Source organism: Anolis carolinensis, chromosome 3 (genome assembly GCF_035594765.1).
Source record: "Anolis carolinensis isolate JA03-04 chromosome 3, rAnoCar3.1.pri, whole genome shotgun sequence".
NCBI lineage: Eukaryota > Metazoa > Chordata > Lepidosauria > Squamata > Dactyloidae > Anolis > Anolis carolinensis.
Window position 1 is genome coordinate 221,309,197 of NC_085843.1, and position 26,830 is coordinate 221,336,026.

General features: G+C 42.5%; 2 protein-coding genes across 2 annotated transcripts in view; one reads left to right on the forward strand and one right to left on the reverse strand.

Moving 5' to 3' along the window:
* tacr2 (tachykinin receptor 2) overlaps positions 1-10,201 on the reverse strand; it is a 32,732-nt gene extending 22,531 nt beyond the window's left edge. Inside the window, exon 1 of the mRNA XM_003223704.4 lies at positions 9,753-10,201. Within this exon, the coding sequence (XP_003223752.1) occupies positions 9,753-10,144 (392 nt within the window). The 5' untranslated portion in view covers positions 10,145-10,201. The remainder of the gene's footprint in view (positions 1-9,752) is intronic.
* Positions 10,202-26,257: 16,056 nt separating this feature from the next.
* tspan15 (tetraspanin 15) overlaps positions 26,258-26,830 on the forward strand; it is a 39,068-nt gene continuing 38,495 nt past the window's right edge. Inside the window, exon 1 of the mRNA XM_003223687.4 lies at positions 26,258-26,460. Within this exon, the coding sequence (XP_003223735.1) occupies positions 26,365-26,460 (96 nt within the window). The 5' untranslated portion in view covers positions 26,258-26,364. The remainder of the gene's footprint in view (positions 26,461-26,830) is intronic.

Below are 26,830 nucleotides of genomic sequence, written 5' to 3' on the forward strand. Positions count from 1 at the left end.
CGATGCAGTTGGGCAATGTGCGTCCCAGATTGGATGTTGCCGAAAAGGCCCGCCGCCAACGTTTGAATTTGTGTTGGTACTGCGGTAATGGGGGCCACCTCGCCAGAGAATGCCCAGCCAAAAGAAAGCCCGCCGCCCGCCTGGCAGCGGCGTCCTCCGTGGAGACGGAGACGGCCGAGGCGGCTGGGGCCAAGCCGGCGGGGGAAGTCAACGACCGGGTGTAGAGAGGCTCGCCAACCCGGTCAAAAACCCCACTCAAGAGCCGCAGACGGGGGTCCTATTTCTCCTAGTGGTCACGTTGTGGTCAGCGAAAAAGGGACCCGTCATGATCCATGCCATGATAGACTCAGGAGCAACAAATAATTTCATCGATAGAGAGTATGCCGACTCTCTGGGATTACAATATCATGATTTCAAGAATGCCCGAGTGGTGCAGGCTATAGATGGTCGTCCCCTAAAGACGGGCCCAGTAAGCCAATGGACTGAACCCACCAGAATGTGGATAAGGGAACACATGGAAGAGATTTCCTTCTTCGTTACCGAGGTGCCCCACTTCCCTGTGATTTTGGGAATTCCATGGCTGACACTCCACGACCCAAGCATCTCCTGGACCAACAGAGAACTACAGTTTGCTTCAAAGTATTGCCAAAACCATTGTCTAGTAGCCAAGGTCTGCCATGCCACAGACGCTGAGCCCATCATCACCTTGCCCAAGAAATATTCAGACTTCTGGGACGTTTTCAATGAAAAGGAAGCCGAGAAACTACCCCCACATAGACCCTACGACTGTGCCATTGACTTGGTGGAGGGGGCCCCGATCCCGCGAGGACACCTCTACTCCCTGACTGAACCAGAGCAAGAAGCTCTCAGGGAGTTCATAGAGTCAAATCTTCGCAAGGGATTCATCAGACCCTCTCAATCCCCAGCTGCTTCCCCGGTGATGTTTGTGAAAAAGAAGTCAGGGGACCTACGCTTGGTTGTGGACTATAGAGCATTGAATAATATCACGAAGCGGAACCGCTACCCCCTGCCTTTGATCTCGGACCTTTTAGACCGGCTTCGAGGGGCCAAGGTTTACACCAAGCTGGATCTCCGGGGGGCTTACAATCTAGTTCGCATCAGGGAGGGGGACGAGTGGAAAACCGCTTTCCAGACCAAATTCGGATTATTCGAGTCCCTGGTCATGAATTACGGATTATCCGGAGTTCCCGCAACATTCCAGCATTTTGTCAACGATATTTTTCAGGATTATCTAGATCGGTTCTTGATCATATACTTGGACGATTTTTTGGTGTTTTCTAGATCACAATCGGAGCACGAGAAACACGTCAGAATGGTGCTACAACGATTGCGGGATCATGGACTATATGCCAAGTTAGAAAAATGCGCCTTTGATCTGCAAGAAGTAGATTTCCTGGGGTACCGCGTCTCGCCACAAGGGCTCTCCATGGACCCGGCGAAGGTTTCAGCAGTATTGGAATGGCGGGCGCCAACCAACAAGAAGGAAGTGCAACGTTTCTTGGGGTTCGCGAACTACTACCGCAAATTCATCCCAGACTTTGCCCGCTGGTCTGACCCAATCACCAGCTGCATCCGTGGAAAACAGCCTTTCCGCTGGACGGAGCAAGCAGAGAAAGGGTTCCAACAATTAAAGAAGTTATTCACGACCCAGCCAATTCTACAGCACCCTGATCCTAAAACCCCTTTTGTTGTGCAGGCTGACGCCTCTGATGTGGCAATTGGGGCTATACTCATGCAACCAGTGGGAGAGCATCTTCATCCTTATGCCTATTACTCCCGCCAACTCACAGCCCCAGAGAGAAATTACACTATTTGGGAAAAAAAACTCTTGGCCATAAAGGCAGCCTTTGAAAATTGGAGACATTGGTTGGAAGGGGGCAAATTTCCCATTGAGGTTCATACTGATCATCGAAATTTAGAGCACCTAAGGACCGCACGAAAGTTAAATAAAAGGCGGCAGCGCTGGGCTTTGTTCTTTGAACGTTTTGACTTCCAGATCCATTATGTGACCCCGGCTCAGACCAAGCAAGCAGATGCTCTATCACGGAAACCGGAGTATGCTGCAGGACGCAGAGAGACCTCAGAATCTAGACTGCTGCAACCCGAAAATTTTGCCACGCTCACAGTGGGAAACACCAAATCCACTCCAATTGAACCAACTCCTTCCAACCCAGAACCCCTTTGCGCTCAAGAAATTAGAGCCAGCCAGCAGGCAAATGCCTGGGCTCAAGAACAGATTCGCCAAGGACTACGTTTTCCTTTCTCACTTAAGGATGGGCTATTGTGTTACCGGAACCATGTTTACATCCCTCCAGGCCCCGGCAGAGAAAAGGCACTTCGTCTGTGTCATGAAAGCAAGCCCGCAGGGCATTTTGGACTCTTTAAAACCATGCACCTGATTCTACGAGATTTCTGGTGGCCCAAGATCCGCAAGGATGTGGAGAAATATGTCAATACCTGTCCTGTATGCCAGCGCTCCAAGACACGGAGAGAGAAGCCCTCAGGCCTATTACATCCTCTCCCCACTCCTTCTCGCCCATGGGAGACCATTTCCGCGGATTTTATCACTGACCTACCACCTTCCCTTGGATTCACCACGATTCTAGTGGTGGTGGACCTTTTTACCAAACTGGCCCATTTCATTCCTTGCGATGGCCTCCCCACGGCCAAAGAGACTGCAGATTTATTCCTTCAGCATGTTTTCAGACTACATGGATTGCCCAAGAGTTTAGTCACGGACCGTGGATCTCAATTCACCTCTCGTTTCTGGAAGGCACTACAAAAACTATTGGGCATAGACTCTCGTTTATCTTCAGCTCACCACCCCCAAACAGATGGGCAAACTGAGCGCACCAATGCCACTTTGGAACAATACCTTCGCTGTTATGTAAACTACCAGCAGGACAATTGGGCTTCCCTGTTACCGCTATCGGAGTTTGCTTACAACAATGGTGTCCAGGCTTCAACCAAGGAAACCCCGTTCTTTGCAAACTACGGCTTCCATCCACATTTCTTCCCTTCTGTCATTGAAACCTCAGAAGTCCCTGCAGCGGAGGACTGGCTGTAAGAACTCACAGCGGTACAGCAACTCTTGCACCAGCAACTGGATCAAGCCAAGGAGGACTATAAACGCCACGCTGACGGCCATCGCCAGCCCGGCCCCGAGATCAAGGTAGGAGATCGGGTTCTATTGTCCACTCGCTTTTTGCCCTCCCACCGTCCCTGCCGGAAGCTAGATGCCCGTGTCATTGGTCCCTACCCAGTGGTGGCGCAACTTAACCCCGTGACTTTCAAACTCCAACTTCCGCGCTCCATGCGCATTCATCCGGTGTTTCATCGTTCCCTGCTCCTTCCGGCGGATGGGGTACGCCCCGATGTGGACCAGCCGGCCCCCACCCCTGTTTTGGTGGACGGGGAGGAGGAATTCGAGGTTCAGGACATTTTGGATTCTCGCTTTCATCGCCGCCGCCTTCAGTATCTCATTGACTGGGTGGGTTTTGGGCCCGAAGAATGCTCTTGGGAAGATGCTTCCACAGTCCATGCCCCCGACTTAGTCCGCCGCTTCCATCAGGCCTACCCTGCCAAGCCGCGGCCCCGCACCCCGGGAAGAGGGCCCATTTTTGAGAGGGGCCTTGAGGAGGGGGATAGTGTGATGTCTCATGGGCCATGTAGTCCCGTTCCTAGTACTATTGTGGCAGATGAAGAGGAAAACTTGGGTTTTCCACCGTTTCAGCCAGAATTGGAGCCCTTGCACCTGCAAGATGTTTGGCCACAAGACATCAGCCAAACAAGCCTTGAGCAGAAATCTCCCCCATTTTCTCGCCGGGATTATTATAATCAAGATAGAAGCGCTCGGGAGGCGACTCGCAGGAGCGCCAGGATAGCTGCCAGACAATTAGCTGATTAAGTCTGTTTCCCTTGGGAAACTTTAAGGAGTCATGCATCTGGACACAGTATGGGTTTCGTTTCTTGTTCCCAGGGAAAGTGTTCCTTGGCGGGAAAACAAGATCCTATATAGGTGTTTGTCCGCAAAGAAATCCTTGCGGAGTCAATTCGTCAGCTGGAGGAGTGAGATCGTGTGTAGACTTCGTACTCCAGTTCCCTGTTTCCCGGATCAAGTTTCCAGCCTTGCCTTGCCCCGCGTTTACCACGGACCTTGTATTTGCTCTTGTTGCCTTGTTTCGAGTCTTGTTCTAGCCAAGTATCAAGTTTGCTTCCAGCCTATTTGCCAAGTTTCTATGGATTTAAGGACCTTGTCTTCTCCCCACACTAAAGTGTGTGTTTCGGTTACTGGATTATAACTTTGGACTTTAATATCACATATTGGACATTATTTTCCTGGACTATATTTGACCTTTCCTGAAAGGTCTACTTCTGAACTATATTCTACACTTGTTTTTATTGACTTTATATATTTTCTTAATAAAGATATTAGATAGATTCTGGTCTCTGCGCATGGTTATTGGTGCTCTGCAGCCTGGGTCCTGACACTTGCTTTCATGTCAGGCTGGTTTTCGTACTAGGAGGGCCCTTACTGTTATGGGCTCCTGAAGTACCAAAGGCAATGGAGGAAACAGAGGAAACGAAATCTGTGCACAATCCTATTATTAAATCATTGTATCTGACTGCAGTTCTGAACCATAGCAAGAATAACATTTAGGTTTACTTTTTGTATATAAGTAAAGGAAAGGTTTGGGGGCCAAAACGATGAATTTTGATATGACCTGCAGAGAAGTCATTGCATGGAGAGGGGAAAGTGACAGCATCAACTCAGGAGGTCATCTATCTGTCCTTGACTGCTTCTGCCACCACTTTCCTGCCCAGACATTCAAAAAGATCTTTTGTCACCTTCTTTGAAAAAAGTTAAGGTACAGTATTGACTCTTACCAGAAAAGGAACCATCCCTCTTCTCTAAGTAGAATGATGAAAGGAAAGTGCTAAGCCTGTCCTTGGAGAGCCTAAAAGAAGAACCAAGACTATGTTCTCACTTGGTGCACCTTTGAGGGGGAGTGGCCAAAGAGCTGCTATTGCCTCTGCCATTTTATCATCATGGCATTTAAAAAGGTCACAAGTGACAGAGAAGGTTGGTGCTTGTTTTAGATTCTCCCAGGATAGACGAAGCTCTCACCTTTCACCACTCTACTCAAAAGAAGGTGATAGGTCATTTTTGATGAGAGCTAAGTACAAGCCGTGGATAAGTTGACCCAGTTCTTTGGGACTGAGTATATATAGTACTTGGTGTGTCGAAACAGATACTAAGCATGTTACAGAAGGGAAGGAGGGAATCCAGGACTAATCTGGCAGGAGGGAATTTCCCCACCCTGCCCAATGAAAGCCATGAAAGGCTTTACCCTCTGATGTGGGGAAAATCCTGCTTACTTTTCTGGCTGAAGAGGCACAATTAAGGTCAAAGATCTGTGAAATCCCCAGCCCCTCATCTCTTTTCACCTTGTATTTCCTAGTCAGGGAAAGAATGAAAGATGGGGAGCAAACTGTGACTCAACCACATGGTTTGAGATTTGTTTTTTGTTTTTTTTGAGATACACAAATTAGTTAGAACTTTGCTAATTTTTCTGCATCATTGGGATAAGATGAACCAGGCAAAATTAGGATAATCTAAGGGACTCATTAGTGGTGCAGTGGGTTAAACCACTGAGCTGTTGAACTTACTGACCGAAAGGTTGGTGGTTTGAATCTGGGCAGTGGGGTGAGCTCCCACTGTTAGCCTCAGCTTCTGCCAACCTAGCAGTTTGAAAACATGCAAATGGGGGTAGATCAATAAGTACCACTCCGGTGGGAAGGTAACAGCACTCCATGTAGGTATTATTATTATTATTAATTCATTTCTATTCCGCTTTTCTCCAATTAAGGTATCAAATAAAACAATTTTTAAAAACTTACAACAAGCACCATATTAAAGATATCTATAACCTCTGGCCACTGAAGTTATTTGTCAATTATTATATATTAAAAAATGTTATGCCGGTCACATAACCTTGGAGGTGTCTACGGACAATGCTGGCTCTTCGGCTTAGAAATAGAAACGAGCAACAACCTCCAGAGTCAGACATGACTAGACTTAATGTTAGGGGAAAACCTTTACCTTTACCTACCCTCCATAAATGGTCCCTGCCCTGTAACAGTGTGACATACAACACTGAAGGAGTGTTATACCATCCCTGTTTTATTTTAGTGCTCTCCATCCAGACTCAGATAGGAGGGATGACTGAGAAAGAAAAGGGAAATTCATTCTGGTGGCAGGTAACTCTCAGTTGATGTACAAAAGATAGATATAAGACTATATCTATCTATTATATGTTTCTTAATTGAGTTGTACATGGTCACATAAAAAAATGGATGTACTTAAAGAACGAGCAGTTCCCAACAACTGCTGTTGCTACTACTATAATTTCCAAGCTAATAGGTCAAGATGACTTACAAAAATGAAAACAAATTAAACTAAAAAAAATCACATAATTCAAGTTAAAACATAATTAAACTATCAATAGAATTCAAAGCAGTTAAAAGTGCGAGTATTACAATGAGAAACAAGTATAGACAACACAACATATTATGAAAGGCACTTTTCTCTTTAGCCAATCAAATCCCCAGGACCTTTAAAAAAAAACAAAATAGCCTTCTCCTGCCTACAGAAAACAATAAAGAAGATATCAATCTTTTCTCTCTAGGAAAGAAGTTCAAGAGTTGGGAAGCAGTCACCAAAAAGGCCCTCTCCTGTGTTTCCCAACAGATAGACCTGTGAGATACATCTGCAAAATCAGCTTGAATTGGAAGCACCTCAAACACAGGAGAACAAGAATAAAAAAACTTTAAAAAATGGTTTGGTTCTCTAAGCAAGAACTTATTGGACAATAGATGGAAAAACTGTGCAAACACAACACAAAATACTAATCGCCATGCTCTTTCATGTAAAATATCTACATTGCGTTTGTACTTTACAATTGTCATATGCCATTACACTGATTGTCTTATATCCGATTGGTATACCTTCCATACTTCCTATCATAACATAGTTTACTGTACAGTATGCATTCAACATTGTAGTGCAAGCTGATTGGCATTTTGTGGCATGATAATATTTTTTTTGCATAGATTAGCTACTTGTAAAGGCAAACTTTCAAAAATTAATTGGAGGAAACAATAAAATTATTGCTTCTGAGATTTTTCCTCACAGTGCATTGTATATGCATCATTTCTTGTAATAGGACTAAGAATACCAGAAACTACTTAATATCTTTCCAAATAATGAGATGTAGTCTTGGTCAATAATTTTCTTGGAAGGCCTTCAGTTTGAGAGTTGACCATTGGCTCACTCAACAGCAACAAATTACCTGCCACTATCTTGTACCAACCCTATATCTCTTCTCACTCAACCCACAATTGCATTGACTACCAGGAATAGGGCCATATAGGAAGACTATTCTAGCACCAGAAGTCTATTGACCCAGAAATCTTGTATAGCAGTCCATATGCTTTATATACAAACATATTGCCTGATACTGAGTTGAACATTAGGCATCCTGAGAATCACATCATTTACAGTACTAATTTTTGTAATTTTTTTTCATGTCAGGAGCAACTTGAGTTGCTTCTGGAGTGAGAGAATTGGCTGTCTGCAAGGACATTGCCCAGGGGATGCCCAGATGTTTTGATGTTTTTACCATCTTTGTGGGAGGCTTCTCTCATGTCCCCGCATGGAGCTGGAGCTGATAGGAGGAGCTCATCCGCACTCTTCCTGGGTGGGATTCGAACCTGGCAGCCTTCAGGTCAGCAACCCAACCTTCAAGTCACGAGGCTTTAATCCACTACTCCACCGGGGGCTCCTATCTTTTGTAGTGATATGAGCCAATGTGATTACAGATAAGAGACATTCACTGGAATCCTATATGACCATTACATACTACACATAGTGCTATAACTCTGGTGTATTATGGCCAGACCACACAAAAACCCATTTGCTGGTAAGCAGCTGCTGGAATTGATAAGACTCTGTTGCCCTGTCGAATAGAAATGGCTGCCTGAAATTCCCACTCCCTCCCTACATGATTTCTGGCATGACAGGAAAAAAGGAGTCCTATATCAAATCTGCTCATGCCAGTTTGCTTGTGCAAGAAGTGATGGGAATGTCAAGCATCTGCTTGTGAATTGACTGGGGAATTGACCCATGTGGATTCCAGTGTTTGCTCACAAGAAGGACTTCATCACATCCAGAAATTCTGCTCCAGTTGAGTCATGGAGCTCCATGCTGTCCATCACACAACATAGCCCCACTTCTGTTAGGGCTCCAGGGCCCATCTGGAGTGGCAGCATCCTAGGATGCTGCACTGCCAATATGGGATCCTCCCTGTGTTTCATTTGGAACAATGGGGCTACTGTGGGGAGAAGCTGTGCGGCAATGCTTCCCCACAAGTAATGGGGAAACGTCACCTGCCAGAGAGGTGGGATGCTAGCTGGCAGGATTGCCTTGCTGTGCCCCAATTCACCATGGAGGCTGGCCAATCGATCTGGAGAACCTCATCAATGTGATAAGGTCATAATAATAATAATAATAATAATAATAATAATAATAATAATAATAATAATATAACTTTGTATTGTTGAAGGCTTTCATGGCTGGAATCACTCGGTTGCTGTGAGTCTTTCGGGCTGTATGGCCATGTTCCAGAAGTTTTCTCTCCTGACGTTTCACCCACATCTGTGGCAGGCATCCTCAGAGGTTGTGAGGTATACCTCTGAGGATGCCTGTCACAGATTGTGGGCGAAACGTCAGGAGAGAAGACTTCTGGAACATGACCATACAGCCCAAAAGACTCACAGCAACTGAATAATAACTTTATTTTTATGTCCCCTCTCCATCTCCCCGAAGGGACTCGAGGTGGCTTACATAGGGACAAGCTCGATCCAATAAAAATTAAAATCAAACATAGATTGCAACATATCTCAATAGAATCAACAACATTACAACAAGACAATAACATAAAAACAGTAGCATCAACAACCTAAGTGGGATTTGAGTAATTTCAGTGTCTAAAAGAAGTGCCTAAATAGGGGCTGCATTGTTGTTATGTGCCTCCAATTGATTTCCAACTGATGGAGGCCATATCACGGTTTACCTAACAAGATTTATTAAGAAGCATCCCCATCCCCTTATATCTCTACCATTTCCAATATCTAATGATATCTCAAGATGAAAAGATGAGACGAGAGGAACAGAGTCATATTTTCTGTAGTAGTTGGGTAATTCTTCACAGTGTCCTGAAAATTTCTATAGCCTTCTTTTTGACAAGGATAAAAGTTGAACAAATATGCAAAATAATCTGATGTATGTATCATAGTTGCAGATTGAGAGTAAAACTTGGATAAAATTAAGCACTTCACTGTGAAAAACTATGCATATCTACTCATAATAAAGTCCTATTGATTTCAGTAATACTTTATTCCATGGTGGGTAGGTACAAAACTATTCTAATACATTTACTGAGTAAGTTCTACTGAACCCATTGAGATCACATTGACTGCACACAGCCAAATTAATACTGTTAGTGTTTACATACTAAGAGAAATATCTACTTGAAACAATTTGCATGTGTACATCTGTATTTCTAAACAGAAGACTTTGTTAATTTTCTGTAGTAACACTGAAAAGAAAACAATATAGACAGGAACATTTGGCTTTGAAAGCAAAAAATCTTCATCAAAGAATGTCTTACCTCTCCACTGCAACAGCCGTCATAGAGTAAATGCTCACAAACATGGCAGTAATAGGAAGAAAGTTAATAAATTGACAGAATCCTTTGCCAAAATACCAGACATTGTGGCTAGCATAAATAAAATTGAAAACGGTGTTCAAAGCTGTCATGAGTAGGTCGGAGAGAGCCAAATTGACAATGAAATAATTGGTAACGGTCCTCATCCGTCGGTGAGACAAGATAATCCAAATGACAGTGCCATTGCCCACAACTGAAACAATTACCATGGATAAATAGGTGATAGCCCAAATTGCTATTTGCCAGCCAGGCTGGGAAAATGCCGTCGTTTTTGTCTGGTTGGCATAATCTGCAAAGATGTCATTGCTAATGTTAGAAGCAGGAGATGTCTTCATATCTTTCTCCAACTCTGTATTGAAAAATTGCTGCAAACAAGATGTTCTTTTTTCCACAGTCCTGGTGTGAAAAGATATATTTAATCTAGAAATGTGACTTCAGCATTGATCGTCAGACATTAAAGGTAACTTCTGAGAAGTGACGGATGGTCTCATATCCACCACAAATCCATTTGAATAAATCATTGCATAAAATATAAAAAGTGTATGATGGTGCTAAGAAATATCTAATCTAGGATAGGATCTTCTTATAACTGAAATGTCAGATTATTCTAACAGCTGTAAAAATTCCTCACTGATTTTTGTTTAAACGGAAAGGTTCCAGTCATTGCAGCATGGAGTTGCTGTCCTTTAGTTCTCTCTTTCTGGAAACACTAAGGAAGCAGCCAAACAGGAAAAAAATTATGCAGCGGCTTAACGAGAATTGGAAAGAAGGAGGTGGAGAGACAATAATGTTAAAAAAAAGAGAGCTAACTACGCATCAAATCAAATTTCATGAAACTAGTGTTTCATTTCTTCATAAGCTTTTGTCATAATCTCTGCTGCTTTTACATTTAAAGTGAACAGCATCATATATTTTACTCTATTAAGACCAAGACCTATATTCTTTGTGTTTTCTCATCTCATATTGACTTTAATTGGAGTTTCTGGGATAAGAACTTGGCCTTTACAATGCCATAAATTTCACAATGAAGGATTGAGAAAACAGGTCCAAAGTAAGTCTATGGGAGAGAACAAAATAATTTATGCGCCCTTCTATCATGAAGTTGAAAATCTGCGGCCCCCACGACAACAAACGTTTTATTCCCTATTCAGCGGGCTAGTCCCAGTAGTATATATGCCCTGTTGTTGTCATCAACCATGGTATCCTTCTGGGATGGCTCTCTGGAATGGGTCTTGGGGACATGGCTCTGCTGTAGCTTCGCTCCTTCCTGGAGGGTTGTACACAGTTGGTGAAGCTGGGGGATATCTGCTCAGACCCCTGGCCTTTGACTTGTGAGGTCTCGCAAGGTTCCATTCTTTCTCCCATGCTCTTTAACATCTACATGAAACTGCTGGGTGAGGTCATCCGTAGTTTTGGAGTTCAGTGCCATCTCTATGCAGATGATACTCTATCACTCTTTTCCACCAAAATCCAAGGAAGCCCCCCATGTCCTGGACCAGTTCCTGACTGCTGTGGTGGACTGGATGAGGGCTAACAAGCTAAAGCTTAATCCAGACAAGACAGAGGTCCTCCTGGTCAGGCTGCGTAGGCACCTCAAAACCACACTGGAGCCCCAGAATATAAGCAAGCAAGCTGTTTACTGAAGAATATATGCAAGCAATAGCAAATCAAAGTTCAGAGTCAATAAAATGGGTTTAAATCCACAAGAACATAGTACTTGAAAATCTTGAAGCAAGAGTCTGCAAAAGTCACTCAAACACACATAGTCCAAACCGGATATCAAAGTAAGTCCCAAGAAAGGTATCACCTACAGTCCAAACAAGATATCAAGGATTAATCCATGGCATGAGTCAAGCTGGAAACACAGGAAGCAAAACTGGAATACAGGTTTAGTCCAAGGTACAGAGTTAATGCTGGAACACAAGGGGTCTTGGCTGGAACAGAAATACAAACTTACTGGAACATTCAACTGGATACACAGGAACAAAAACAAGGCTGGAACTCGAATCAAGATATAAAGCAGCAGGATTTCACAGGAACACGAAGCAGAGATCTTCCTCTCTTGGATAAGCAAAGTTACCACCTCTGACTCTGTCAGAGAAAGCAGCCCTTCTTAAGGAGAATTCAAGGTCCCTTCCTGTGAGAAGGTTGCTCATTATTTTGTTTCAAAAGCAAACGTCTACTCCTTCTAACATACTCCCTTTCTTTTCTCTGCTGAGTTATTGCTTTCCTCCTGTCAAGCTCATTAGCTCTATCCGCCTTATCACTTCTAGGATCCAGACTGGAATGTCCATCTGGCACCAGAAGATCTGACCTTGACTGCTTTGAGGAATGCGATTCAAACTGCCTACTTGCAACCATTCTGTCTCTGGTCCCAGAATCCATTGGGACAAACTCTGGCTGCATCTCAGGTGCAGGGACAATCACCGGCTGAACAGGCCCAACCTTAGGCTCACCTGACAGCTCAGATGGAGGCTGGGCTACAACAGTGGCTACCTGTGCTCAATAGGGTTACACTCCCCTGAGGACACAGGTCTGCAGTCTGGGAGTCCTCCTGGACTCAGCGTTGACACTTGATGCTCAGAAGTCAGTGGTAGCTGGGAGGTCTTTTGCACAGTTAAAACTTGTGCACCAGCTTCGACCGTAACCTCGAGAAGCCTGACTTGGCCACGGTGGTCCACACCTTGGTTACATCTAGATGCACTCTATGTGGGGCTGTCTTTGAAGATGGCCCAGAAATTGCAATAAGTGCAAAGATTGGTGGCCAGACTGTTAACAGGAGCTAGCTACAGGGAGGGCATGACACCTCTTTTGAAGCACTTCCACTGGCTGCTGATAATTTTCCGGTCCCAATTCAAAGTGCAGGTTATGACATATAAAGTCCTAAACAGCTCGGGTCCTGCTTATCTGCATGACCGTATCTTCCCCTACGAACCAGCACAGGCTCTTAGATCTTCCGGGGAGGCCCTTCTCTTGCTCCCACCTCCATCCCAAAAATGTCTGGTGAGGACGAGGGAGTGGGCCTTCTCAGAGGTGGCCCCCCGGCTCTGGAACACCCTCCCTACAGAGATTAGATTAGCTCCCATAGTAGCCACATTTCGCAAAAATTTGAAGACTTGGATGTTCCAACATGCCTTCGAACAAAGGGCAGTTTTTAATCACCATCCAGCCTTAATTGTTTACTGCCCTAGTCTCCAACACTTTATTTCTATTCCTAATTTTATTACCTTGCATTTTTGCACATGCCTCCCTTCTCTTGCCATTTTTAATAGTTTCACCTTTTGTTCTGACACCCCCTGATGTATGTTATGAATGTTTATTTTATTGTTTTAATTATATATGCTGTTATTCTGTTCTGTTTTTATCTGTTGATTTTTGGGCTTGGTCCCCATGTGAAATGCTCTGAGTCCCCTCATGGAGATGGAGGTGGGTTATAAATAAAGTTATTATTATTATTATTATTATTATTATTATTATTATTATTATTGTCATTTCTGATTTATGGCAACCCAAAGGCTACAGGGTTTTCTGGAGCTGAGAATATGTGACTTGCCTAAGGTCACTTGGGCCTCTTCTACACTGCCACATAAAATTCAGATTATCTGCTTTGAACTGGATTATATGGCAGTGTGGTCTCATATAATCCAATTCAAACTGATAATCTGGATTATACAGCAGTGTAGAAGGGGTCTTAGATTATCTGCTTTGAACTGGATTACATGGCAGTGTAGACTCATATAATCCAGTTCAAACAGATAAACTGGATTAACTGCTTTGATAATCTGGATTATATGGCAGTGTAGACTCAGACTAAGCTTGTTTCCATAGTCAAATGGGGAACTGAAACTTGGTCTCCAGAATCATACTCCAATGTTCAAACAACTATGCTAAGGTAGCTCTCATATGTCCAATGGCATGTTATTTTGTATGGCCATGCATAATATTTCAGTGGCCACCACCTCTACATTTTATATGGCGGAGAAATTCCTGATTTCTTTTGTTTTCAAAGTGAGCAGCTATCACATGGCCAAAATCAGACAGGATCTTCTACCTTTATGGTAAGTACTAGGGTTGGGTGAAATTCTCGGATCCGTCGTTAATCGGATTATATTCGGATTAATTCATACTTGTGAATGTGGTTCTGACGTGGATTATCGCTGTGGATCTAACCCGCGATTTTGAACCATTATAGACAATTTTTGTAATTTTTTCTTAATTTTATCGGTAATAAATAAAGCCATTTTTTAAATGCAACCAAACTTGTTTTGGAGGGGAGCGCAGCCTAGCTTGGGCTTGCCTCCTGGACCCTGACCAATCGTAGTGCACGTTCATGTAAGGGGAGGGGTTTATACATCCCCACGTCTCTCCGTACGTGCCTCCTTGAAAAGTGCCTGTGGAGCGCCACGAGGCTGAATTCACGTCGGGGCATCAGAGAGGGATGTTGGGCCCCGCTGGCTGGCTGTGCTATGTGGGTGCGGTGGGTGGCTATTTCTGCTGTGACAAATAATTAGGAGAAGTTAACTAAAGGAAAATTTCTTTTTTGATAAGAAAAGTGTGGGTTGGGACTGGGAGGGAGAAGAGTGTGATGCATTTTTAAAAAATTCAATAGCATAGGCTATAGCCGTAGGTGGGGGCCGGGGCACTCAAACGCCAAGTGTGCCCTCCTCATTTTGCATGTGTTTGGGTGGGTCTGGGTAAGCAAAGAGTTTGCCAAGTTACATTCTCTGCCTGGGTGTTTGCTTGTGTGGGGTTGTGTAGTACCACAAGACTCATCATTGCTCCAGAATCCCAGACATTGGTAGCCCACTGTAAAGCCAGGAGTGGGCTCCATGTTACATTCTCTGCCCGGGTTCAAAAAACAATTCCCTTTTGCGGCTTGTGTGTGTTTGCTTACCTGTAAAGTCCCCCCAGTGCTGTTTTTCGCGATTCTGCATGCACGTCCGCCATTAATGAATTAATTACGAATATTCTGAATTTTCCGTAAAGTTTTGAATTTTTTGGTTCAAAAATCGGAAATGACTTTAGAAACAAAGTGCCAGCGCCCCCTACTTTTGAAGCGAGTATTGAACCATTTTTTTCATAGATCGCACATGCCTAGTATGTACTATGTAGTCCTTAATATGACTTTAGTTTAATTAAAAAAATTACAAAAGGAAAATTATGGGCTGCTACCTACAGTGTCATATAAAATCCAGATTATCTGTTTTGAACTGGTTTATATGGCAGTGTAGACTCATATAATCCAGTTCAAAGCAGATAATGTGGATTATATGGCAGCGCAGAAGGGGCCTGAGACAAAGGTTTTCAGCACAACTAACATTCTAGACAGAGTTTTAAAATTTTTAAAGCATTAAAAGGGGCATTTTGTAGGGAATAAGTAGAAGGGATATAGGATAGAAAGCAGTGTTTTGTAAGGCTGCATGTGGCATACCCAAGGTTTTGATACTGTAAGCCACCCTGAGTCCTTTTGGGTAAGAAGGGCGTGATATAAATGTTAGAAATAATAAATAAATAAATAAATAAGGTCACTCAATAGATTTTCATGGTTGGGCAGAGATTTGAACCCTGTTCTCAAGTCATGGTCCAAAACCCAAACTGCTATGTCTCACTGGCTCCTACTTACAAACTTATTTTCCCTGTCTGGAAGAGGTAGATGAAAAGTGCAAGGCAACCCTCTCTCTTCCTCACAATATATTCTTTCCCAAAGATGTGTAAACAAGAACCTGGACATTATTTATTGTTACTCTGAGTCAAGGTGAATAATATGTAGGATTACTTACAGTCTCTCTTAAGAAGTGCTTGAAACCATGGATGAATTCCAAAACCGAAGAGCTGTAAAGGATTGTAATATCAAGCTGATTCATGTAAGCAAGTTTTTAATGGATAAACAAATTTAAGAATCTAACACTTAAATGTTAATGCTTGGAGCATGGAAGATAATGATGTAAACCATCTTTAAGCTTTTTGCATATAGTACTTAGACCTCCTCAGCAGCACACAAAAGAAAGAAAATGTTGGAAATTCTGTGTGTGGCCAAAGATAGGACCTCACTGGACCCAACTTTATTAAATGGATACTACATTTAATCCTACGTCCAGTTGTTGTAAATTACTGCCTCACATCTATAAGAATCTTCTGGTAGATTGAATTTATGCAGTTGCATTCTTTGTGGAGCAAGTTTCACAACTTGAGAGCTCTTGAGGCTCTAGAAGATGGATAAATATTTATACAAAAGGGTATGTATGAAAGAGATGTGCTACAATTTACTGTTAGATCCTTATAAGGGGATGAGCTCTTCTTTGGTGAGCATAAAAATTCTGTTCTGCTCTTAGTAGAAAACAGACTGAAAGGTTACATGTAGGAAGTCTAATCACATTTCAGACAAATAACTATAATTTTTACACAATGGAAAAAATTATTAAAAGACAACATACACTTAGCTAGTTTTTTTTATTGTGCCAGAAGCTATTGAGAACATACTGCAAGTCGCTTATGGTGTGAGAGAATTGGCCATCTACAGAGATATTGCCCAGGGGACACCCGGTTGTGTTACCATCCTGCTGGGAGACTTCTCTCATGTCTCCGCATGCTAGAGCTGACAGATGGAAGCTCACCCTATCTCGCGGATTCAAATCGAGAACCTTCAGGTCAGCAACCCAACCTTCAGGTCAGTAGTCCAGCCAGCACAAGGGTTTAATCCATTGTGCCACCACGGCTCATTTAGCTAGTGACCCAGTGCTGTTAGAATACCATAAATAAGCTACAACATAAAAATGCTTATTTAACACAGGTGGGTTTAAAAAAAATAGAAAATTACCCAGGATTATATGAGATACTTAACACAGAATGAAAGAAAACATGAGAAACACTGAAATATGCTAATTGCAATAGCGAACACATTTCACAGCTTCTGCTAACATGAGTCATTTATCCTCAATTCCTTCATTCATTCCCTTGTTTGTTGGCAAATGGGCAAGAACAAATCCAGGAGTTGTTGGCAACATCAATGAGCTATTCTCCCACAAGAAAATAGCTTTCTTGTTCAGGGCTTGGAAGTGATAGGGCGCTCTTTCTCTTCTAGGTTAATACCACCATATATTATCTCCATGTTTGCTAATTAATACCCACGTAACAACTCACATTTTTAAATCTTGTAGCCTGAAGTAGTTTCAATGGACTAGCTATTGTGAATTCTTTATCATTAATGTTATAGCTTTTCTTGCTACTACTATTATTATTTAGTACTAGCTGTACCCGGCCACGCATTGCTATGGCCCAGTCTGGTTCAATGGGAAAGAAAGGATAGAGAACTGTGTTATTTTCCTACTGGGAGAGGCCTTAGTCCCCTCCCAGGGAGAGACCTCAGTGCCTCCTCCTCCCTATTATTGAAAATCTGGCTACCAGTATTAAAAAAAACTCTAAAATCTGGACAGTAAATAAACACCACCCAGAAAACAGAGGAATTCCAGACATGAAACAGTCAGGCTCAGCTAACAAAGTATTCTCCCAGGCAGGAAGATGCCAGGCTATTCAATGCTAATCAAGCTGGCCAGTTGCAATATTCACACTTGCCTCAAGCAGAAAAGAGTTATTTCTCCCACCCTGGATCTTCCACATATATATTTATATAATTATTTTATTTAATTATACTATAATACAGTTATAATATTATATTATAATATAATAGTAAGTATACTAATAAAATATAGTAATAATATAATACAATTATAATAATGTAATAAGTAGTGGTATCTATCGCTCACCTCGCTGGGGCCCACGATAAGGATTGTCACTCTCAGTATTCCTCCTTTCCGTGGCTAGGCCACAAAGCCTCAGCGTAACGTAACTTGCCAAGCCGAACTGAGTGGCGAGGAGGTGGGCTTAGCCATCCCTTGCGGCCCCACCCACACCGGTTGCTAAAGGGAGGACACTGCTTGGCCGTTGCTAAGGGGCATGGTGTGACAGGTTTGTGATAGTAGGTATGTGAAAATCTTAAAACACTTGTCAGTTCAAATGCTACATTGCGTCCAAATTTTGTAGCAATTGGGGAAGTAGTTTGGGAGATATGAGGTCCTCACACAGACATAACATTTTTATTTATATAGCTTATTCCTACCACATGTTTCATTGTGTATCAGTAGGAGCCGTGGTGGCACAATGGGTTGAACCCTTGAGCTGGCTGAACTGCTGACCTGAAGATCAGTGGTTCAAATCCGCAAGACAGGGTGAGCTCCTGTCTGTCAGCCCCAGCTTCCCGTGCAGGTACATGAGAAAAGCCTCCCACAGGATGGTAACACATCTGGCCAATGTCTCTATAGACAACAAATTCTCTCACACCAGAAGTGACTTGCAACATATTTTCAATTCGCTTCTGACAAAAAATAAATAAATTGGGTATTAGTAAGAAGATTCATAAAATGGGCAACAAATCTGGATCAAATGTATGCTAAAGAGGAATAAATCTTTCATATTAGAGTTCCTTCCTGGCAAATTTGGTCCCAGAATCTACACAGTTGTTCAACTGTGTTTCTTAAGAAATAAGTACAAATGAAGAGCACAGTAATACTAAAAGACTTTACAACACTCCAGTAGCAGGAAGAACCTGATCCTAAATGTATTTCCTTGAAGAACCACATTGCTTACACTATGTATCAGTGTGTGACATCACTATGATGATATTCCCACAATGGATGATATGCCATCTCAGTTGCCAGAGTATTTCACAATTGCTTGAGCTGTGACATTTTGATAATGGTGGAAGTATTTTGAACGCTCATCCTTATCATCCTGGGAGGGGGGGGGGGTCTCAGAATGCAACAAGTGTATTCAGAACAGTTCTTTTACATATAAAATGCTACATTCATTTTTGTCTTTCTTGATCACTTCATTAGTCAGAGTGTAGTTCCTTAAGTATTACCTTCCCTCTGTCATTAAATGGTAGTAAATGTCATTTACTTCGTTATTAATTGTCAGAATTGTCAGAATAATTGTCAGTATTTAAGTAACTTCTCATGGGCTGATTCTTCCAACCTGATGGAAACAACATTCAGGTATGCTGATTGTCAGTAAAATGGACCTCTTTCCTCCCATATAGCTGATGCCCACTAAAGTAGGTTGAGGAGTGAGTTACAATCATCACAACAGTATAAAATTCTTGACTAAGTAGTGATTGTTCATCATTGTTTCTTATGCTGACCCTATCATAGGGTGAGAGTGACTCACTTAGGTTCACCCCACGGGTTTTCATGGCCAAGCGGGGACTCAAACCCCAGCTGAATCAAATGCAAAAGCATATCTGCAATCACAATGTTTCCTCATCCTCCATACATGTTCATTCTGCCATGAATGACCTGGCACAAGAGTACTTCTTATATGAAATCTCTTTTGTCATATATGCATTTCAATGCATATAGTCTAACCTTTGGTTTAAAAATATGTCATTGAAGGTGTATAGTTAAAAGCGGCAAACATACCATTGCAAGGATTAAAACTTGTTATGCTTCCCTTAAATATACAGTTACATTAATTCATTTGGAAAATGTGAATAAAGGAATGGAACTGATCACTGAATATTTCCACAACTGAAGTTGACCAGTGTAATCCATGATTATTCACATGTTCCACTTCTGAATATATGTACATATGTATATAGCGTTGTAGTATGATCCTAAAATTATTTCCTTGCTTGTTCCATTGAGTTTACTGTTTACTGAGGTTACATTTAAACAAGGATTTCCAGCCTTAAATACTTTGCTATTTGAAGTTTATTTTGGGGAGATAGTGTGGTCTACAAATAAAGTTTATTATTATTATTATTATTATTATTATTATTATTATTATTATTATTATTTCAACATTAATCTTTGTTGCAAAACTTCAGTGTGGGAAGCCTTGTGCAAATGAACTATTAACTATTATTAACTTCATAAGGTGAACACGTATATACATTTTTGATTTTAATGTGAGATAGAAAGTGTAAGAAAGCCTTTAATTCAATCAGCACACAGTATTGCTCATTTTATTTCCCCTCCTTCAGTTTTACACAATGCAAAAGAATAATAGTTTTTAAAATCATGGTTTGATTTTTCTCTTTTTTAGTCCAAGATAAAAGTGATGTCTCAAAAATGTGAATCCCAATCCTATGCATATTTACAGAACATTACATTTAGTGGTCTTTTCCCAAGTAAGCAATCTTATCTGTATCTATCTGGAAGTCATTTTTAAAGACATAGCTGTGTTAACATGTTGCAGCAGAAAAAGGAGAGAGGGAGAGAACGAAAGGGGAATCTAGCAGCATTCTGAGACTAGCTTTTATTTTAGTATGAGGTTTATAGATATAATAATAATAATAATAATAATAATAATAATAATAATAATAATAATAATAATAATAATTTTTATTTCTTACCCGCCTCTCTTCATGGCTCGAAGTGGGTTACAGCAGAATTAAGACACATAAACATTGTTAAAAAACTATAAATATACATATTAAAACGTATTTCTATAAAATACATATTAAAATACACAGAACAGAGATTAAACACAAGACCCGACATCCTTCAAAATTCCTACATGTAATGCAAAGTGAATATGTACACTCACATCTGGGAAGTTTATGTTAAAATAAACATTATGTTTAAAGGTTACTAGATTCCATTTCCACCTTCTCTTCCCTCTCACCTTTTAATAACTGGGATCAAATTGACCTTGCTAGGCTTTGCATTTCAATGATCTGTGCAAAGCAGTACTAGAGGAGCTTTGATGTGCTTTGATCTCATAGGACTGCAATGCAAATGTAGGTATTGCTGCACCCTTTACCCTTCTGACGTGATAATCATTGAATTGGAACAATGGACAGGGTTTTTAGGGTACCGCAGTTTGGGTTGTAAACTTTAACACTCAGTTCACTAGTTGGAAGAGGATATTAATTCATTGTTATTAACACTTGGAATGTGGTGACATAATTTATTGCTTCAGCCATCAACTGATGAAATGCTTTGTTTACAAAGGAACTATGGCCTTTAAAGAGAATGGCATGTTTACTTGTTACTCTTGCACAATTTTGTTTTTGGTTTCTTCAGGAGAAGTCCTTGTAGTTTCTAACTTGCTTTTGTTACTGTGTAAGGCCCCTTCCACACAGCTGAATAAAATTCCACATTTTCTGCTTTGAACTGGAATATATGGCAGTGTGGACTCAGACAAGCCAGTTCAAAGCAGATATTGTGGGATTTTCTACCTTGATATTCTGAATAATATGGCTGTGTGGAAGGGCCCTAAGAGTGATGGTAAACACTAGGGGTTTATTTTTTCCCTCCCAGATGGAACTTATTGCAATTGCATGTCTCTTAAATGTATTAGAAAGATATGGAGAAAAGCAGGATGAGAAGACTGGGGTGGCTGGAAATACACACATATGCCCTACACTCTTTTATACCAATATGGGATTTCTTTTTCTGGAGGCTTTGCTTTCTAAGACGGCTGGATGGCACTTCCAAGCCAAAAAGAGCTCTCTTTGGGATCACAGCCATCCTTCCCTATCTTGCCTTACCCTAAACCAGTTAATTTAATAATAATAATAAACTTTATTTATACCCCACCTTGCTGAAGGGACTCGGGGCAGCTCAGTTTAGGTTAAGGTCATTCAGATAGAAAAGTGGAAAATCTGATTGTCTTCTTTCTGATCCTGGGTTCTGTAGCATCTTTTTTCTTAATGTTTACAATATGTTTGTCCATTTGAGTCACTCCTATGTTACCCCATTCCCAGAAATTATTGTGTTCCTGGCACCCTTTAGTGATTCTTATTACAAAAAGTAAAATAATGCAACAAAGATCCTTGTTTAGACAAATTCCAAAACCTGTACTCAGGGAGTGCTCTGAATACAAAGCTTTTGAGATCTTCAGATTGTCAGGAAAGACGTTACTAATCTAAATAAAATGAATCAGCCAGAGGAAGGGGAAAGAGGGAATAGTTTCAAAAGAGGGAATAGTTTCAAAAGAGGTAAGAAATAAAAAGTGTAATTCTCCCTCCCCCTTTTTTGCAATTTTTTATTTGATACAAACAATCTAACATACAATCAGAAAATATACATTCAAAAATAATGAAATGTGTGTAGATCTGCATTCTAATGGCAACTTGTGCTAAATAAGTATAACATATTTTACCATTCACTTGAATTCAAGACATTTTCAAAGCAAAATCCATGCAAACTATTCCTAACTAGAATGATTGGTTACTATATTTTAGGAAAAACTGTTTCCATCTGGAAACACCAGCTACTTCCCCCCCTTCCATATCATATGCAAAAATCCTAATGTATTTTTTTAAAAAAGTGCAATTCTAAAATATCATGTTTCCAGGTCTCTGGGGCAGTTGTGCTTCACCAACCCATCTATTGCAGGATAGAAATGGCAGCTGACAAAATCTGATCTTATCATTTAGATCAGCTGGTAGATAATTCAAGAGAGCCTTCCCATCATCTCAAAGAAGGCAGGTCCAGTTTATGTGCCTTCAAGTAATTTCAGGGCCCTTCCACACAGCCCTATATCCCAGAATATCAAGGCAGAAAATCCCACCTTATCTGAGTGTGGACTCAGATAATGCAGTTCAAAGCAGATATTGTGGGATTTTCTGGGATATAGGGCTGTGCAGAAGGGCCCCCTAGTCTTATGGAGACCCCATCATTTCTTAGCAAAGTTTGTTCAAAAGGGGTTTGGTATTGTCTTTCTCTTAGGCTGAGAGAGTGTGTCTTGCTGAAGCTCACCTTATGGTTTTTCCTGGTGAAGTGGGAATTCGAATCCTGGTCTCTAGAATGGAGTCCAACCCTCAAACCAGCACACATGCTGGCTCTCTGCGCCAGTTTAGTGGAAGTAAAATGCTGGACTGAGGTGCATCATAGAATGAATTTACTCTGACACCACTTTAACTGCCATGGCTCAATGCGATGTAATTGTGGGATTTGCAGTTTAGTGAAGCACCAGCACTCTTTGCCAGAGAAGGGTAAAGGTCTTGTGAAACAACTCCTAGGATTCCATAGCATTGAGTCAGGGACGTGAAAGCGGTGTCTGACTCTATTCATTCTACAGCATAGATAGGTCCAATATTACAAAGCCCTTGGTGGTCAACTGAAGTGGTTCCCAAACGTTTCCAGTTATGGAACCCTTCTCTGTGCCAAGTTTGGCCCCAGTCCATTGTCGGTGGGGGTCACAGTATCGCTGGGTGCAGGTGGGCAGTAACTCCCAAAATGAGAGGTCTATTCCCCCAAGCCCCTGCAGTATGTTCAGTCAGTCATGGGGCTTCTCTGAGCCAAGTTTGGTCCCAGTTCATTGTTGGTGGTGGTCACAGTATCAGTGAAGGTACTGCAAGTCCCATTATTCGTGGCAAGTTTGGTCCAGATCCATAGTTGGTTGGGTTGACAGAGAATGCTCTCTGGATGTAGGTGAAGTACAACTCTTGTAAATCACGGTGAATTCTCCCTAAACCTTGTTCAGTTGCTGATCAATTCCTCTGTTAACTGTGTGCCATAGGAAAGGATAAGAAAGGGTTAAGGGAGAGGCAGTAGGTGGGGTCATGCAAATTAAGGAACCCTGGGATGTCCATTCTGGAGGCAAAACAGAACAACTAGGATGAAAATGTCCCCGCATGAAAGCCTTCACTTGGGTGGGGAGCAGGATGGTGTTTGTGGAGGACACACTGGCAGGGTTTGGGCTGCATGTTCATGATGCTAACTATAAACCTGCATGTCAGTGGAGGGAGGGCCACTGGTGTCGCCTGCTCAGTAGGAACTACAGCTGTTTGTGGAGGTGGGAGGCTGTCTGTCTCCCACATACACACACATTTTGACTTTTATTATGTGTATAGATAGAAGATAAATAGATAGGTGCCCCCCTGGTGGTGCAGTGGGCTAAACTGCTGAGAAAATCCAGGGAGCTGTGTGAGCTCCTGTTGTTAGGCCCAGCTTCTGCCAACCTAGCAGTTTGAAAACATGCAAATGTGAGTATATCAATAGGTACTGCTCCCGTGGGAAGGTAATGTGTCTATGGACAACCGTATGGAGATGAGCACCAACCTTCAGAGTCAGACACGATTAGACTTTAATGTCAGGGGAAATCTTTACCTATAGATAGATCTGTGTGTATGTATATGTATGTGTATAGTTGGCTATGTCCACTCTGAAGCTGTGGCCACTGGTATATTGAACCCGTTGATGGAGTATATTGAAGCTGGTTTTTAACTTTCGTGGATTGTTTTGAATTGTATGTTCTTGTTTTATTATGTTTATTATTTTTTTATTATATGGTTGTTGCATGGTCAATTGAATGTTTTGCTTTATGTTGGAAACCGAACCTGAGTCCTCCTGAGGAGATGGGGTGGTATATAAATCAAATTTTATCATATTATAATTGTTGTTTATTCGTTCAGTCGCTTCTGACTCTTTGTGACCTTATGGACCAGCCCACGCCAGAGCTCCCTGTCGGCTGTGGTCACCCCCAGCTTCTTCAAGGTCAAACCAGTTACTTCAATAATACCATCCATCTTGCCCTCTTCCTTTTTCCTTCCATTTTCCCCAGCATCATTATCTTCTTCAAGCTTTCCTGTCTTCTCATTATGTGGCTAAGGCACTTCATCTTTGCCTCTAATATCCTTCCCTCCAGTGAGCAGCCGGGCATTATTTCCTGGAAAATTTACTGGTTGGATCTTCTTGCGGTCCAAGGCACTCTCAGAATTTTCCTCCAACACCACAGTTCAAAAGCGTTTTTTGTCCTTCATTCAGCCTTCCTTATGGTCCAGCTCTCGCATCCATAGGTAACTACGGGGAACACCATTGCTTTAACTATGCGGACCTTCGTTGCCAGTGTGATGTCTCTTCTCTTCACTATTTTATCGAGGTTGGTCATTGCTCTCCTCCCAAGAAGTAGACCTCTTCTAATTTCCTGGCTGCAGTCTGCGTCTGCAGTAATTTTCGTGCCTAGAAATACAAAGTCTGTCACTGCTTCTACGTTTTCTCCCTCTATTTGCCAGTTATCAATCAATCTGGTTGCCATAATCTTGGTTTTCTTTATGTTTAAATGCAACTCAGCTTTAGCACTTTCTTCTTTGACCTTGGTTAGAAGGCTCCTCAGCTCCTCCTAGGGTGGTATATAAATTAAAAAAAATTATTATATTATATTATATTATTATTGTTTGTGCATATATGTGTATGTGTATATATGTATGGCTGGAGTTACCTTTAATAAAATGTAAAAGGTAAAGGTTTCCTCTGACATTAAGTCCAGTTATGTCTGACTCTGGGGGTTGGTGCTCATCTCCATTTCTAAGCCGAATAGCCGGCGGTTGTCCGTAGACACCGCCAAGGTCATGTGGCCGGCATGACTGCATGGAGCGCCGTTACCTTCCCGCCGGAGCAGTACCTATTGATCTACTCACATTTGCATGTTTTCAAACTGCTAAGTTGGCAGGAGCTGGGGCTAACAGCGGGCGCTCATTCCGCTCCCAGGACTTGAACCTGGGACCTTTCGGTCTACAAGTTCAGCAGCTCAGCACTTTAACACACTGCGCCACCACCAGGGGCCCATGGCTGGAGTTACCTTTAATAAAATGTAAAAGGTAAAGGTAAAGGTTTCCTCTGACGTTAAGTCCAGTCATGTCTGACTCTGGGGGTTGGTGCTCATCTCCATTTCTAAGCCGAAGAGCCGGCGTTGTCGATAGACACCACCAAGGTCATGTGGCCGGCATGACTGCATGGAGCGCCGTTACCTTCCCGCCGGAGCAGTACCTATTGATCTACTCACATTGGCATGTTTTCAAACTACAGTAGAGTCTCGCTTATCCAACGTTCTGGATTATCCAACACATTTTTGTAGTCAATGTTTTCAATACATCGTGATATTTTGGTGCTAAATTCGTAAATACAGTAATTACTACATAGCATTACTGCGTACTGAACTATTTTTTCTGTCAAATTTGTTGTGTAACATGATGTTTTGGTTCTTAATTTGTAAAATCATAACCTAATTTGATGTTTAATAGACTTTTCCTTAATCCCTCCTTATTATCCAACGTTTTCGCTTATCCAACATTCTGCCGCCCCGTTTATGTTGGATAAGTGAGACTTTACTGTACTAGGTTGGCAGAAGCTGGAGCTAACAGCGGCCGCTCACGTCGCTCCCGGGGTTCGAACCTGGGATCTTTCGGTCGGCAAGTTCAGCAGCTCAGTGCTTTAACACACTTCGCCGCCGGGGTTCCGGTTAATAAGATGTACCTGTTCACATTTACAAACAAATTCAACTTCAGAACAAACCTGCTGAGAGTTAGGGACTGCCTGTATTTTGAACCCGCGGATACAGAGGGCCGGCTGCAGATTCAAGGGAAGTGGCGGATCCTGTTCTGTGGGGCCGAAACCAGGCTGGAAGGCGACGGCCACAGGCGCCTCCCTCCGAGGGCCAGCGCCGCTTGGGGCCCGCCTGGCCGGGAAGGGAGAAGGCAGGGCAGGAGAGAGGGAGGGAGGGAGCAGGAAAGGAAGCCCGAGGGCAGTGGCGCTGGCTGTGCCCGCGGAGGATGGCGGCGGGAGACTCGGAGCAGGTCCGCTACTGCGCCCGCTTCTCCTACTTGTGCCTCAAGTTCAGCCTCGTCACCTACTCCACCGTCTTTTGGGTGAGTGAGCGCGGCGCGGGAGGCCTCTTCGCCGCCCCCAAGCCAGCCCGGACTGGTCGCCCTCCTCCTCGGTTGCTGTGAGATGACGGACTGGAAAAGCAACTCAACCCGGTTTGCGTTTCTGGAAAGCCTTGGTTTGTTCATTGCGTTGGAGGCGAGGCTCACTCCCAGCCTGTTGTGTTATTGTCGCCCTAAGAACCAAGTCGCCCGCCTTGTAGCCCATTGCTCGCATCAGCCATGGTTGGGATTCAGTTTACTTATCAGGCATGGGCAAACTTGGGCCCTCCGGGTGTTTTGGACTTCAATTCCCACAATTCCTAACAGCCGGTAGGCTGTTAGGAATTGTGGGAGTTGAAGTCCAAAACACCCG